This window comes from Triturus cristatus, chromosome 2_2, assembly GCF_964204655.1.
Source record: "Triturus cristatus chromosome 2_2, aTriCri1.1, whole genome shotgun sequence".
Taxonomy (NCBI): Eukaryota; Metazoa; Chordata; class Amphibia; order Caudata; family Salamandridae; genus Triturus; species Triturus cristatus.
Genome location: NC_140582.1, coordinates 31,035,811 through 31,053,352, shown reverse-complemented (window position 1 = coordinate 31,053,352; position 17,542 = coordinate 31,035,811). Strand labels below are relative to the sequence as shown.

The 17,542-nt window shown below is 45.2% G+C and overlaps 1 protein-coding gene across 5 annotated transcripts in view; it reads left to right on the top strand.

Annotated features, from left to right (window-relative positions):
• SEPTIN11 (septin 11) overlaps nucleotides 1–17,542 on the top strand; it is a 614,181-nt gene that overhangs the window by 226,662 nt on the left and 369,977 nt on the right. For all 5 annotated transcript variants that reach the window (XM_085640963.1, XM_085640961.1, XM_085640960.1 and 2 more), the window contains exon 2: nucleotides 4,910–5,030. In XM_085640963.1, coding sequence (XP_085497089.1) covers nucleotides 4,910–5,030 — 121 coding nt within the window. The remainder of the gene's footprint in view (nucleotides 1–4,909; nucleotides 5,031–17,542) is intronic.

Here is a 17,542-nt window from a genome sequence, read left to right as displayed (position 1 = left end):
ACAGTGCCAACTACAAATCTTTTCACACTTGACTCTGAGTAGCAAGGGCACGCAGTCTCAGCCTTCTTAAGGAGGTAGTGTGGGGGGCAAGACCTGAGAAATCAACAGTCAACCAACAAACACATTTAAAATGAAACTGCATTTAGGATCATAAACTAAGTAGCAATAGGCAGTAAGACACTACACACCCCTTCTTCCTGCTAGTGTGGGGATCCTCTCTTACTTCCGCTATGGCCGTGACTTCATAGCGATAGTCCCTGACACACAATGGGTTTTAGGCAAAGATTAGGCACCGTTGCAAATGACTTAATTTCTTTACCAGACAATTTGTGCAGTTTTAGTTTTATGTCTCTTTACCCCTTTCTTGGCAAAATGTCTCAGTGAGCATGTCAGACTCACATGTACATGTTTTAGTGTCTAGTTCCTGGTGAGTGCCAGTGCTCGTGACTTACCTGTTCGGTTCTGTAACAGTTTGGGTGGCACGGTGGGAGCATACTGGCTCCCTCCTGCATGGCAGCAGTTTCTTTCAGATGTAGATTGGACTGGCAGCCTTGTTTGGAATGATGGTCACAAAGGAAGTTGGAGGGGTCAGGCATGTGCAGTGTTGCCTGTCCTCAGCAGCAGCAGTACTCCTGGCCGGCTATGGCAGCGTCTTGGATTGGCAGATGTTGCCTACAGGCCGGTTTTCTTGTGATTCTTTCCTTTAGCAGTAGCAGCTTCAGAACCCATTGAGCTTCTCACTTGTGCATAGACATGGTCATTCCTTCAGGGTCAGCAGCGGCAGCACCAGTCTTGTAGCCTGCAGCAATATACCAGGCAACACAAGTAGATGTTCAGGTAATGCCTCATGCTGCTTACACTGGCCACAACAGAGTTACTAGGGAGACACTTCCAAGACATAAGTCACTATTGGATTTGTGCTTTAAGGAAGTTCACTTTGTCTGGGTGCTCCTCGTGCCTGGAAGTAGCTGGACTTCTGAACAGTCTCTCCTCCTACAGTACCAGGCATACTCCTTCCTTCTCTCAGCAGGCACGCAGTCTGCTAGGTACTTCAGCCTGACCCTTAGCTTCTCCATCAGAAACAGCAGACTCCAGGTGATGATCCCTCACCTCTGGGAGATTGTCTGTCAGTCATCTGCCCTGGTTCCACTGCAGCTGATCAAGTATTCTGTGGAGCACTACTTCCTTGGACTGAAGCCAATCAATCAATCAATCAATCAATCAATCAAGGCATTTATAGAGCGTGCTACTCACCAGTGAGTGTCTCAAGGCACTGGGGGGGGAAGAGAGCTGCTACTGCTCGAACAGCCAGGTCTTGAGTAGCCTCCTGAAGGTCAGAAGGTCTTCGGTCTGCTGTAGGAGGGTGGGGAGGGCATTCCAGGGCTTGGCTGCGAGGTAGGAGAACAATCTGCCGCCGGTGGTCGTTCTTCAGATGCGGGGGGCGGTGGCGAGGTCGGTGGAGCGGAGCTGGCGATGTGGGGTGTAGAAGGTGAGCCGTCTGAGGTATGTTGGTCCGGTGTTGTGGAGTGCCTTGTGTGCGTGGGTGAGGAGCTTGAAGGTGATACTCTTGTTGACGGGAAGCCAGTGCAGGTCTTTCAGGTGGGGGGTGATGTGGCTGTGTCGAGGGATGTCGAGGATCAGGCGTGCCGAGGTGTTCTTTATGCGTTGCAGTCATTTCAGTAGTTTGGCCGGGGCTCCCGCGTAGAGGTCGTTTCCATAGTCCAACCTGCTGCTGACGAGGGCCTGGATGACCGTTCTTCTCGTGCCTGTGGGGATCCACCTGTAGATCTTTCGGAGAATGCAGAGGGTGTTGAGGCATGAGGATGAGATAGCGTTGACTTTCTTGGTCATGGAGAGAGTTGAGTCGAGGATGAAACCCAGGTTGCGTGCGCGGTCGGTGGGTGTAGGGGCTGCACCCATGGCAGTAGGCCACCAGGAGTCGTCCAAGGCTGAGGGGGTGGAGCCGAGGATGAGGACCTCCGTCTTGTCTGAGTTCAGTTTCAGACGGCTGTTCTTCATCCATTCTGCGACGGCTGTCATTCCTTCGTGGAGGTTGGTCTTGGCGGTGCCAGGGTCTTTGGTGAGGGAGAGGATCAGCTGTGCAAAGTGGGGTTGTTTGGATCACTTTCATACACATTGTCCATGCAGGCATGTGGATCCACTGTGTAACCAGTTTGGGTCGGATTCCTATCCTATGTCATGTCCAGGCTGCTCTCCAGACACAGCTTCTGTATAAAATTATGTCTTTCAAAGCCGGTAACAATGAGACTGGCAACAAACAGGAGTCCCCAAAACATGGGCACAATGAAGTGTGAGTTCTCTGCACCTGGATGTTATCATCCTGCCTGAAGCAGTAATCAGTGACAAACAAGAGTGGACCTTGCCTGGAAACATTTTCACCTTGATCAACAGAAGCTGCAATTCCACCTGTCACCCCTACTATCCACGAAATAGCAGTGAGCAGGAAGAACTAATCCGCAGTCCTTTGCTAACAAGGACTTCATGGAATTTCTAAAGGTAGCCCTTTCTCCGTCTTCCTCACTTCAGTGTATAGAGTTGCAGCCACAGGAATGCAGGCCTTACACTTCCACTTTCTGGGGAAGCTGTCCTCGCTCTCCAATCCTTTGCCATGCTAAACTAGGGGCACCTATAATGTATTCCATCAGGCCCCAGTACTCAGACTCTCCCAGCACACAGAGTCCAACTACCATACATGTGTTACACATGTACTGCATATAGACACATGGCATTGACACGGAATGTCACTGCAATGATGTAGGTTCCACATAACAGCAGGAAATTAGATAAGAGGGATCAGTCACCCTCACTGGGACAGAACAAAGGGTCTGGTCATACTATAAATTCAAAAAGCATGGTAAACTGTCACCACCGCTGTATGTGACATACCCATGCCAAAGACAGTAGTCCATTGCCTGATATAACTGCATGCTTGGTGTGGCCACCAGGTCACAGGGCATTTCCTAGACCTCCCATTGTTGGGAGCAGGCCTAGGTCTGTGCGGACATGGTGGAATAGCGTAACACTAGGGCCAAAATAAGTCAGGCTACCTGTTTCATATGCAGTCTGACACTCAGGGCAGGAGTAGACATCGGATCACCCTGCAGGGAACATTCCCATCCCAATACTTGCCAAACCACCATTATGCAAACTCGCTTGGCATAAACTTTCTACTACCCTTTACAGTGGACTACCCTGTTTCTCACCCTATACCTCTATAAATAAATCCAGTACCTCCACTCTCTCATTCAGCCCAAACCCGAAACCACTAGTAAGGTCCCCAAAATAACCCTTTCGAGACTCTTCCCTACTCCACCCCTCCTTGCATCATCTCATACCTCTTTTTACTATTCCGATCCCCCAAAACAAGCTTTTCTAAACCCTCCCTCTGACTCTTTACCCTCCACCTCCCTTTTACTAATCCCCCTCCACCTACCTTTAACTCATCCCAAGCCCCCTCCTACTGCTATGACCTCCAAAACAAAACAAAAAACCAATTCTAATTCCTCCCTTCTATCCCTCCACTATCCTTTTCAATCCAAATAACAGACTTACATGTCCATCGCTCAAATTAATTTCATATTTCACTATACTAATTCACCATTAACACTATATGTGTTCTAGAGTAGCGTGCTACTCGCTGTAAAAGCACTTCATCACCCCATCAGGAGTAGCAAGCACTATATAAGTGCAAACCTTTTTCCCTTTATCCCTCCACTATCCTTCTCAATCCAAATAACTAACATATCCACCACTCAAATTTCTTTAATATTTTCACTATACTATTTCACCATTAATCATTTATGGGTTCAGAAGTAGCGTGCTACTCGCTGAAAAAGCGCTTCAACACCCCATCAATGGTAGCAAGTGCTATATAAGGGCCAACCTTTTTTCTATCAATCCACTATCCTTCTCAATCCAAATAACTGACTAACATATTCACACTCAAATTACATTCATATTTTCACCATACTAATTCACCACTAATCCTTTATGGGTTCCGGAGAAGCGTGCTACTCGCCGAAAAAAACGCTTTGATGCCTCATAAGGGGTGTAAGGCGCTATATAAATAGAATTACAATTACAATAAACACAATATTGTGGTAGTGACGGAAAATATCTCCCAGGCAGCCAGAGATTAACACACTCTTCGCCGTAGAGCCATCCTCTCAAACACACATGGTCCTTGCAGCACCTGATTATAGTTACCTTTTAATGTAGCCAAAACCTGGCAGACAAGTTTTCCCTCTCATAGAGAGTGGGCGAAATATTCTCCTGGGTTTTGGAATTCCTTTGCCATGTACAAATGCATACATCATACAGTACCAGTGCCTACAGCTGGACATGCTTCCATAGCCAGAATTTGAGTCCATAGCCCTGTATGGCTGAAAGAAAGCCATGAATATTTTAGTCAAAGGCGGACACTGCTGTGGAAGGTTTCATCTCACAGTATTGGAGGTAAGAAAATATCCTGCCCAACATAAACTTTCACTCCTTCCCAAATGGCGATTGACTGCAGACGAATTTCAATAATTCTACTAATCCATGCTTTAACAACCGGTTGATTTCCACTGTTAATAGTGAGCGTTTCGACTATGGTGAAACCCTAATAAATAGCAGAATTGGGTTCATGCGTGGCGTGTGGTTTAAACCCAAATAGCTCGTCCTTGCAATTTGTTGTCATTCTTTGTGGGAGGATGCTATGAAGTATAAAATGTTCAGAAGGCCACAGCTTTAAACTATTGGCCAACATCTCTTTTCATCTGCTTTATGAAACACATTTCATAATAAAGCATTCACATGCATATGATAAAAAGTATTGCGATATTAATCCAAACTTAAAGACGAATGAAGTTCTTTTAGATCGTAAACAATGTTCTCCTCTTTACAGACTCCAAACACAGATGTTCGAAATTTGGGCTTGTCTGGTCATGTCGGTTTTGACAGTCTTCCGGATCAACTGGTCAACAAATCAATTTCACAAGGCTTCTGTTTCAACATCCTTTGTGTTGGTAAGTGAGACTAATGCATTTTGCTTATATGTATCAGGTATTTTATTAACAATATGACACATCTGGGTACCTAAATCTGAATAGTTTCAGAGCCGCAGCAAAATACCTACCATGAGAAGCTAGATTAGTGCCTATTAATGGAATGACGGCCATTTTTTGTGATCTCTGTTGCAACAGCCTATTGTGTCTTTTTACTTTTGATGTACTTGTCTATGCCTATCTTTTTGCTCAGTCAGCCCTATGTACAGCGCTCTGATACCCTTGGGTCATGTGCGCGCTTTATAAAACACTCTAAATAAAAAGAAACTTTGAGTGCTTAGTCAACATTATGTCCTTTGATGGTCAAGTCCGTCTGTGGAGGTTGGCTTCTTCTGTGCTGAGCTTTTCGATTAATTGAAGCAGCTCATTGTGCTCGGTTATGAACTGCCTGTAAACAGGGATTAAAATTCACATTCTGCTGTGATAAAGATGACATTGGACTGCGAGTGGTCTGGTGAGTAGGACTCGGGTAAAGGATGGCTTTAGTGTCTGTGTCACAGGCTTTTCTGGAAACTCTTTCCAGGCACCCTATTCCATTCCACATGCAGTATAATAAATCGGCCTCTTGTCACACACTCTTTTCCCTTGCCCACTGGAAAGACATCCTGCTGCCCCCTGGGTCGGTTTCTTCCATCCGGGCTCCTGGAAGTGTTCCAGCCCCCAGAGAAGGTGCTTGTGTCTGCATGTATGTTGTGGTATGTGAAGAGCAGAGGCGCAACTAGAGCCACATTTCTGGGGGGGCCACTAAATTTTTCGGGGGGGGGGGGGGCTGATTCTTCCAGCAATATGCAGAGTGGAGATGCAGGGGCTCTAAGAAGGGGTGAAAACACAACAAAGCCTCGTTAACACGTAAATGGTCTTTTAAAGACCTGTGAAGTGCTCAGGTGCGGCTGTGTGTGTACCCGGGAAGCTGTCTCAGCCGGGCTGACACACATGACGGGGAGGGGGTGAATCCCTTTGAGCCCAATGGGCATTGCGCTCCTGGTGAAGAGCGTATTTGTACACGACACAGATCTTTCTAGCCAAGAACAGCTGAAAAGACATGATGTAGGCGGACAGTCACCTATTATTTGATGGAGTCCTACTACCTCATTACGTGGCTCCTTGCGAAGGCACAGCGGTGATATATGCCGACGCTAATTGTGCAGGGCCTTTTTTTCTCCTTGTTTAAACACTTTGCTGCACATGGTAACAGACTAGGAAAGCAGTCTCATGTTATATGATCATCTCCTCGTTGACAAGAGGCATTCTACGTAATGGAAATGTCTGAATCACAATTAGAAATACCACTTCCGGTGCCGTGTCACTTAATAACCGCTTCTGGTTGCCATTTAAAATGATGTCTGTTTTATCCTGTCTGTCGAGCCTGCCGAATAGACTGTATTTAAGGTCATTGGAAGGGCACTTCCGGCTGCTGTCATTATTCTATTATATGGTTAAAACTTTATTAATGGAAAGCTAGGAAATCCGACATTGAAAAGCAGCTTTTCCAGATTAGTTATTTGATCTCTGTGTCCCCTGCCTTTCCTTCTTAATCTACTGTCTTAAAATAGATTTGAGATGTAATAATGACTTTGTTGTTCTAATTTCCTACAGGGATTGCTTCTGGGTTTTTTGGGTGTTTCTTTTGTAATTTCGCTAGTATGGCACAGATTCATGTGCTTCAGTAACTCCCACCAGAGCAGAATTTATGAACACAGTTCAACACTCTCCTTTTATTTGGGTCCAATTAAGTCAGGCGAACCTGTTTCTTTGCAGTTAGGGCCCTCAGTCAATAGTGATCAGTCTTGAATTCACCATTTGAAGACATTAGATTGTAGCTGTACTTTGCAAGATTGCTTCAGAAAAGGCTTCTGTTTTTTTTTATAAAAGAAGACAGTGAGCTACTGGTCAGGTGCTCCAAATGCCGGTTGCAGTAAAGCTATCACGTTCCCAGCAGCGCTTTCCGACTCTGGCTCCTGGTGCTGCTGGAGGAAGGGAGAAGCGCTGGACTCTGAAGATGAATGGTGTGCCAGGACAAGATCATGCAAAGAGGAGAAACATGTAGAGATCCAGCAGAAGTGAAGAAAAGGGTCTGGAGGCTAAGGCCTCCTAGCTCACTCGAGGGCATGTCCTGTTGGGGAAGGAGGTGTTTTGCTGATACAGAGATTGCGGGACACTAAATCCAGGGTGTCCGATGACCGAGATCTCATTGATCCTGTAGTGGTTAGAACCTCCAAGGTGACCAAACAAACCAGCAGCAGCCACTATACCCTTGACTACATCCCTCGTGGGGTTGAGCTGACTGGGACAGACCAACTAAACACCCATGAGTCTGTTGCTGGGCAAAGAGGAGCCAATAGGTCCTGTGACCATGCATTAGGCTAGTTGTACCCTAACATACTTCCACTCCTGACATGCAAGCATAGGCCTTATGATGACAAGGTTACGTTAAGAGCGACGAAGCCCAAAAAAACACTAAGGGACTCAAGACCCTTCCTTCGTGGGCTCTAACATAAACACACCCTATATTTTTGTCTCAGATCTTGTCAATACCTGTTCATCACAAGAAACTGCATTGAGCCGGTTGTGCCTGTCTTCCCACTAGGAACTGCTTGGCTCCCCTGAGTGGGAAAGGGAAGAGATCAAGGGGTTGTGAATACCCCAACTGATGACTGACTGAGGGCATGCTAAGGTTAAAAGAAGTGCAAATAAGGGAAAGGGAGATGTATTGACACATACAGCTGAAAAGAGGGTAGGTCTTGATGCAACAACATGTGCCTGGCTGGAGGTACCCTTAAAAGGTGAAACTGGAGCTATCCCCAAAGCTTTGGATCAGAAATGTATTCAGGTCTATGGGATTGCTGTCTTTCCTCTCGACAGACAGGACTCCAGTTCCTCATACCTTGACTAGGCTTATCGCTCCCCGCTCCCCCCCCACACCTCAGGTCTGTTATAGCTAACTACTAAACCACAGAGAAGCAATTCTGCATGTGCCCAGGTTCCTTCTTTTGCCTGATATTACCCAGGTGCAGAAACATAGCAAAAGCTTGAGCAGTGAAATGTGTTCAGAGAGAGAAGGCCTGAAATACTTGATACTTACACTGACACATGAACGGTCCAGACTGATGACAAATCCTGTTGCTTTTAAACTCCAGAATAGGTTTTGGGCTGGTTGGAGGGATGCTGGTGAACACGGCCCATGTAAACAAATAGGCTGAAGTCTAGAGATGGGTGAGCCAACAAATTAACAGGGGGAGCCGAGCCAGAGTGGAGCCAAGGGTCTGGCTTGGCTCAAAGAATCCGTGCTTGAGCCGAGTCATAGGAATATTTTAGCAAGCAGGTCATGCATCGAACAGTGTTACATTTGATTGTGAATTAAACAAAATATTTTAGCATTTGTTTGGTGTATACTTGTATTTGTGGTTCGATTTGGGATTCAAATCACAGACATTGCTTAGCCCGGGGGTCCCCTAATTCAATATTGACTCAAATTATAACGAATCCCTGAATCAGTTAATCGTAGCCCATAATTTTTTTTTAAATCTGATATCCAAGGTAATGGCTAAACAAATCCACCCGCTTTTACAAGAAGGGGTAGGGGGAGCACGATAAACTTTGGCCTGGGACTTGGTTCAGCAATTTGTGGGTTATGAGGTGCAGTCACTCCCACATAGTGACCATAACCCCATCATTGTAAAATTCCAACTTTTTTATCACCAAAGTACATCTGATAGGATTATACCCCCATTAAATATACAACAAATAAGGAAGCTCACTTAAAGCGGGGCACCATTAATCCAAATAAAAAATTTCAATTATCTGATTAGTAAGAACTCCAATGAGATCTTGATCTGCCTTTCTACGGGAGATGACCCCACAAAAAGTTTGGACAGCTTCATGGGGATCAGAAGAGCCATTTCCAGTGGACTTCTTTCAAATAAATTGCTCAAAGAGCTTGATGATCACTTGTGGTTTAGTTCTGAGTGTACCGCTGCACTTAAAGCCCTTAAGGCAGCTACCAATACCACCCCCCGAAATATTATGGAAATTAGACTACCAAGAATCAAATATAAGTAAGCAGTCCAGCAAAGAAAACAGGATTTTAGGGTGAATGCTTGGGAGGACCTAAATAAAGTCGCCCAGTTGAATGATTCCAGACTTTTCTGGAATATACTTAACCGCCCCTCTTTTTTGGATAGTTCATCCACAGAGATTGACTGTCATATCCCTGAACAAGAATGGATAACCATTTTTCTCTTGTCTTCGACCCGGATAAGAAGGGGGACTTGGACGCTAGGAATAATAGGCCTGTTTCCCGCTACATGAATGAATACTGGATAGCTGACTTTGTAGATTTCTCCTCTCTAACAAAAGCTAATGTGAGTGCTGCCAATGGAAAGGCCCCTAGTCCTGATGAGGTGCCAATAGACATATTTAAACAAAACAGAATTTTGGGCACCACTGCTCACAAATGTGTTGAGGGCAGCAGTAAAGTGTGGCCCAATTAATTAATGGAGGTATGCTATAATAGTAACTATCTTTAAAAAGGTGACAGAAACTCACCCACATGTTATCGCCCAGTATCATTGATAGATTCGACAGTACAGATTTTAGGGCGCATCATCTTGGGCAAACTTGAGGTGTGGGCGAAGACGAATTCCTTTTTTTGCCCGCTTCAATATGATTTCCGACCACACCAGGGTCCGTAGAGCAAGCCCTTAACCTCACACTTATCCTGCGTAAATATGTCAAGACCAGGAGAGGGGCCTTGCTTATGGATTTTATGGACCTCTACTGTGCCTTCGATCTTTTAGACATGGATATTTTATGGGACTTGGTGGAATAGGCGGGAGTAGAGACCCCTTTATTAGATCTTATAAGATGTTTACACCAGGACATCACAACCAGGGTGCACTATTCACAGTCTGGCTATTGCACAGCCCAGATAAAGGTTGTCAGAGGGTTAGGCAGCGGTACATATTTTAGCTCCTTTCCTTTTTCTCTTCTATCTAAACTTATAAACTCCCTAGCGACAGAACAAAGATCATACAGTGAAGAGGTCTCCAAAATTTGCACTCAGGCAGTGTTGTACACACATAAAGTGGTCCTTTCAGCTCGGACTGCTAATGGTTTTCATAAGCTCTATAAGCTCTTAAATGGTTTTAATGATTTTTTGCTTAGGCTCAAACTTAAGGTGAACCAACTAAAGTCCTTTGTTGTGACATGTGGTTCAACAATTCCTAAATCAAGAATGTTTTTTATAGGGGGCAGTTCTATTGAGAAAGTATCCACCTTCAATTATTTAGGTATTTTATTGGATGTAAGAGGGCGATGGAGCAGGCTAATGACCCAAAGATTGCAAAAGAGGGGGGCTACTTAAGATGCTAAATTTATATTTGCCAAAAAGCTGGGCCAAAAGCCAGTCCGAGAAACGATCCAGTTCTACAAAAGTAAATGTGTATCAGCCGCCACTCATGGGGCAGGGGCAGGAATTTGGGGTTATGCTGCCACAAGTAAACACCAGTTAGCTGAAAATAGTTACCTGTGCAGACTCTTAGCAATCCCACCAAAACCACCATGAGCGTTATCGCATGGCACTACTCCTCTTATGGTTAAATGTATGGAACACTCCTAAGGCACAATTTTCAAGACAGGTGCTGACGGATTGTTTAAGCCTAGCCAATATGACCGCGATCCCATGGCTGGGGTATATACAAAATAGCTACTACAGCCCGGGTTATAGTTACCTTTAGACAGGCCAGAAATCAGTGTCTCTAAATCCAAAGAACTAATCAAAGAGGCATATGATTCACACAGAATGGAAACTAGACTTGAGAGATCGTTGGACACGCCATCAGTGATCAGAGCCATGCAGCTATTTATATCCATTGGTATGGAGCCTTATTTAACTTGGATAAACAACCCAGAACATGGATTCTACCTCACTAGACTGAGACTGACTGAAGTTGACTTCCTTGTGGCTTTCCCCAAGGGGAGGAAGTACCTGGCATGCATCCCTTCCATGTTGTCCATGTGATACTGTTGCCGCCCAATCCACACCGCATTTCATGCTCTTTTGCACACTCTATGACTCAATTAGACTACGTTTCTTGCATCCAATATAAACAAGAACTTTACATCTTATAAAGTGGTTCTGATTGACCTGCTAGGCCTATTTTCCATTGAAGTTTGCACTGCTGTTTTAAGCTATATCATTGCTGCTATTGCATTAAGAAGAAACTATGCCTTTTAACTTTTAGCGAAGGGCCTTTTTGGATTCTGCTCTTTGGTCTCCTTGTCTTCCTATTGTTGTTTTTATTTTTTAAGTTTTTATTCACTATATTATATTATTTACTTCAATGTTATATTGTGCTTTTATGGTCAGAGATATGGCCGAATAAAGATATTTTGACTTGACTCAGTGTGGGTCCCTGGATTCCAGTAATGATTCAGTGGGGGCCAACAAAGTCAAAGGTTTAAGAATTGATGTGCTAAAGCGTTTCTCCTTAGTACAGCACATAATATCACTGTATTGAGAGGCATCCAGACATGATCTTAAAAACATTCCTGCTCACCGGCCAGGCCCCGATGACAATGGCTTTGGTGAACTTAGAGGCACGTCAGTTGTCATGTGTACCTTGTATGTGGCCTAGATTCTAATTCTACATCAAACAACACTATACTCTATTAAATCAGACCCAGGGTGTTTTTGTACAGCGCACAACCAGAACTGGCGTATATGAAAGTGCCCTCACATGTCTTAATGATGAAAAAGGAGCCTCGGTGAAATGACATATTTATTGTGCAACACACAGGACAAGCGGGGAAACTGGGTTTGATCCCAGGATATCTGGTTTGGCATTGTGCAATCCAGCCACTAAATGGGTCTATCCCTCTCCTTCGTTCATTTGAGATCAAAAATCAATCCTTTGTCTTTAATTTGTGACGCCTGAGGTTTCCTCCTTGGTGGCTCGAGGTTTCAGGTTTCAGCATCTATATCTTGGACCCCTCTCTAGGTCCATAAGAAATTATTTTAATTAACAGATTAATTACTGTGGCTACTGCTTTGGATTGGAAATCTCTGGAAGTTCCTGGAAAAACTCCATGAGAATGCCGATGAGTTTGAGGGATGGGGAAAGCACTCTCAAATGCTCGCAGTTACCACTGGGCAACTGGGAATGAGTGGAGCAAATGACTGGACCTTCGGACCACAATTTGAGCCATCATGCCTAACTGATAGAAAGGAAGTAGGAGACTAGGTCTGTCTGCACTTACTGTGCATAGGAAGAGAAGCTTGCACTCTCACAGAGTCTGCTATGAGAATCTGGAATGCTGCAGCCACTATGATAGTTTGGAGCAGTCAATTCAGAGGAAAAGCCCACAGTGGTGCTCGAAGCATCAAGTGTCCTCTCATTCCAGTGCCGGGACATGATGGGAATATCTTGTTTAAAGGACATCGGCGAGCCGTCTGGCGCAGAGTCCTTTGAGCAGTTGCGTAAAGAGTATAATTCAAGCTCTTCAGAGTCAAGTCTTTTCTTTCAGTACCTACGACTCCGACTCGCAATATGAAGGTGTGTCGAGACTTATGGGAGTGCCACATCTGATTTTCCCTAGAGAGCAGGGTTGTGGACAAGCCCTCGGTAAAGGGGGCAGTATCCCTGAATTGTAATATGCTAGTGACCAACTCCCTCAATGGTCTGGTGCGAACAAGAAAGAATGGGCAACAGATGTGCGTCCTCTTAAAAACACCAATCAAAAGAAAGGCCTGATGTACCCAGGGAGATAGCAATTAGAATGGGATTCAGAAGGGTCCAATTTAATATTCTTCACAGAATACATTACACGAGGGTCTGCCTCAAATTGTTTGGCAGAACTGCTAAATCAGGATAATTTAGAGGATGTGGGGAGTACCATTCCATCAAACAATTTAAGATTTCCCTGGGGTTCAGGTTTCCTGGAAGAGGGTTAAAATTAAATTGATTAAAGTTCTAGGTAGAAATAGTAATTGATATGCCTATATTAGACTGCATGTCACGTGGGAAATAGGGCAAACACCCTGCAAGTTCTGCAACACATGGCGGAGCTGGCACATTACACAACAAACGACCTGGCACGGGTACAGTTCAAACCCAAGTGCCAGTACTTTGAAAGAATCAACAATAGCCACTTGGAAAAAGAGTGCTCTTGCCCAAAAGATACTAGCAGAAATGGCTCAATTTGCCAGCTGGAGTTTCTGGGTACAGGCTCCAAAACAAGAAATGTACCCGCACAATGTGACGAAACGATCCCGAACAAAGACCGCGCAACAACAAGACGGGTGCACACTAATAGGTATTCCCCTCAGCGTCTCCTAGCAATGTCTTTCCTAACCTGAGAATACGCTGCGTTTTCTCACCAAAGAGACCTACGACAGCAAGTAGAATCATAGCTGACTCGCAAGTTTTGCATCACACAAGCGATTGGGGCTGGCTAGCTGCCAACTTGGCAGAGATGCACTTAATCCATTCCTAGCTTCCAGGAATCAAAACGGATGTCATCTCACAATAATGCAGTGGCAGCGTCCCTACAAATCATATAGAACATATTCGGGCTCAAGTCTACCATAAACAACACTGAAGCATTGAACTCTATACAGAGCTGTGACCTGCTATGCCTACAAGAAACCTGGACATTCACTATTGCTCATTCCGTGCTTTGCAGAAATCCAGCATCCTGCCAAAAATGCCAACGTATTAGATAGACCACCAGGAGGTCTAGTCATCTACGTCATTCTGGAACTGGCAGTAACGGCAGTAAAAATTAGCCTAACTACAGATATGGTACAGGCCGTATTACTGCAGGGCTTGACGCTGAAGGGGCACAAGTGATGAATGAAATGAACAAAAGTTTGGTAAAGCGCTGCTAATACCGTGAGGCGTCTAGGCACTAACAAGACTCCTATTCTGTTAATAAGCTTGTACTTCAACTGTAAAGATAGCCTGAGGTTTGGAAAGATAAGACATCTTGTAGGGACCATGGAAGAGGTTTTACACGCCTACCCCACTAGTGAGACAATAATACATGTCGACTTTAACACCAGCAACATAGTGGCCAAGTTCACGGATAAACTCCCGGCAGATCCTGTAGGCAGCATCTTACATACATTTCTAAAACACATCAATAGAAGTCAGCACAAGATGGACTTCCATCCACAATAAGGCCAAAGTCATACAATAACACCTTAACACTGGACTACGTGTTCATGAGTTACCGCCTCGCGGACCAACTCTTGGACTTCTCAAGATTACAGCAGCAGGCCAGCGATCATCTTCCACTAACTGCTGTGATAGCCTTGCAGTGACTCAGCCTCCACATTCCCAACACTCTGGGCTCCCCCACTGGGGAAATAACTTACATACTGCTACAAAGAGTGAAATGGAATAAAATCAACACCTTGTGCCTAGCAGAATAGAAAAGCAACTGGCAGTCGGAAAACATCGTTTGTTCTGGTGCGGATACATAATCACAATGGCCACCATTAGCAGCAGCCTTGCACCAATTGCGTCAAGGAAGACCAACCACCATGCACCCAGTGATCAAGGAAAAGGAGTGCTACCTCCGTCAATGCTACAGCGCGATGGTGAAAGAAAGCAAAAGAATGGTGAGGCCGGTCACCAACCTCTATAAACATATGGGGACTGAGGAGCTTTGCCTCAAATGCGTAACAGCAAGAAAATTACACTGCAGGTGTGCATGGTAGCACAAAAAACAACACGGAGACTGGCAATGGCTACACATTCACAAACTCCTAGAGCAAAGCAGACAGACTGAATTCTGGAAGTACGTTAAAGAACTCATTGGGCATCCTCATGACAGATGCAACAGTCTCAGCTTACGTATGGATCAAGCACGTCCAATCACTCTACTGCATGTCCTCCTCCAGAGCCAACAAAGCAGATCCTCCAGCGCTACATGACATAGTGCACGACCACCCACATGCTAAAAACAGGGTAGGGCATACAACTAGCCCCAACCAAATACAACGGCCTTGGACCTCAGCCGCTTGACTAAAATTCTTAAGCGCATAAGCCGGGACGGGGCCCCGGCCCTAACGGGCTCCCCACCTACCTATTTAAGGAGGATTATGAATTCTGTGCCTCCCTTCTCACTCCTCTTTAACAGCACTGTAGTGTAAACGCCACAGTCCCCGAATCTTGGAAGGGTTCGATTCTTCAACCTACACAAAAAGGGAGATAACACGGATTTGACAAACTACAGAATGGTTGCTTTGCTGGACATTGAAGCCAAGGCATATGCAAACCTACTATTAAACAATATAGACACCTGGGCTAGAGACGGGGGCTTTCTGCCCATCTATGAATCAGGCTTCAGGGAAGGGGCTTCTACTACGGATAACATCATAGCCTAAGCTTTCCTGGTCGAGCAGGCCACCCAGCTCAATAACCACCCCCTCTTTGCATGCTTTGTTGATGACTCCGCAAGTTTCGATGGCATGGAAAGGAGCATTCTCTAGAAAAAAATGACAAAACTGGGGAATCCCGTAAAAGCTCCTGGATACCGTAACAGCACTTTGTTCCGAAACCTGGGTCAGAATCAAGCTCACCCAAAACACAGCGACCACTTAAGTGTACATGGACCAAGGCCTTAAACAAGGATGTGTCCTTGTGCCCATGCTTTTCAACTTCCACACTGCTGAGCGAGGAAAATCCTTAAAAACTGCTAATCTGCTAGTACCTACATTTGGGCCGGAAGGGCTGTTTGTGATGCAGAACGCTGACGACATGATCCTAATGGACCATACAAAAGTGGGACTGCAGAGAGCCCTGGATGCATTAAATGCTTATAGCATCACCAACAAACTAGTGGCGAACTGCAAGAAGACCCAATAAGCACAAGCCAGAGTGGAGAGGGGGGAAACTCTTGAATTAAGGTTCGCTCCCAACTACAACTACCTGGGTGTGTGGTTTGCTAGCAACAGCAAGCCCAAGGTGAACATTACATGCACAGAAGAAAAGGGCAAGGTGGCTATCTATGCCTTGTTCAAACTTCCCTCTACCCTACACAGCCCAGCCACTGAGGTCGTACTAAAGGTAATCAGAGCAAAACTGCTACCTTCCATTTGTTACGGACAAATAGCATTCCCAAGAGGCCTAGTGCACACCATGGAGCGGGTGCAGTGCGGTGCCTACAAGCGCATCTTTCAAATCCCCACATATATTCGTAACTCTTTAGTACGCCTTGCGTTTAGCTTACACGAGCAATCCTTTGAGACTTGGGCAGCCATAGTCCGGTACTACTCCAGTGTTCGTGCATCATCTTCAAACACGATGAAAGAGATCTTGAAGGGCATCCCCTGGGCAGCATACCTGACCGTAGTCTGCTCTAAACTAAATCTGGTCACGGACAACTGGGAAAACCTTGTAAACCAGTCTACGGCTTTAAAACCTGCCCTGAATAAATATGTCAGACTCCTATCTAGTCTGGAAGACCTCAATTCTATTGAAGCTTCTAACAGCAATATTCAGGTCATACTGAACTCATGCAGAGAAAAGCACTGCCAGCCATACTTAAACTGTGCCTTAAGAAAGCCAGTCCTCAAGCAGATCCTATTTGCAAGACTCATGGCTCTTCCAATCAAAGACGTAAACGGCTGCTTGAAGTCACTAGCAAATACTGGGGCATGCAGACTATGTCACTTACAAGAGGAGTCCTTGGCTCATCTGATCTGCACATGCCCAGTCTTCTTAAATGCAAGCCGCTATTTCATAAACCTCATTTAAAAAATATATAATGTAGACACATGCAACAAGGGGAAAGACCTCCTCTTCAACCTAGAAACCCCCAAGAAGTTGGCAAGATTTATCAAATTCATTGAGCAATCATAACAGATACTAAAACCAATCAGTCTCTCGTAAACCTGTTGGCACTTCCTTATCACGTATCTGAACCCAGGTGGATAAAGAAAAGGCTACACTCCGAGGGGCAAACAGCACTCGGCACTTTAACCGACTTTAACCTAGGGGCGGGCACAAACTCGAAGGGCCCAGAACTCCGTAATATCAACCCAGGGCCCTGTCACCCCTGGTGAACCTGGGACTATTGTTTAACATCGACACTTCGCCCCTTAGTGGCCCCGCCTCTAGGTTGCCTGCCCGTAAGCCCTAAAAGCACAGTCCATGCCCTCGCAACTTCCGAAGTGCCTGAAACTGTCACAAGCACGGGCCCGCAGGCTCCTTTAGACATCCCTGCCCCCTCCTGACAGTCTTGACACACCAGCACTTAGTGCTTACTGCTGGCTGCGGGCAGGCTTTTATTACCGTTTTTACTGGGTGATGAATGTTGTTTTATCCGTTTTTTACATGTCGCGACATTTTGGTGAAATTTTAATTAATTGAAACAAATGAAGAATTATTTACTTACTGTAATAGTGGGCATCCTTGACACGTGGGGAGAACAGGGCCTCGTGAGATTTCTTATACATGCCTGCAAAT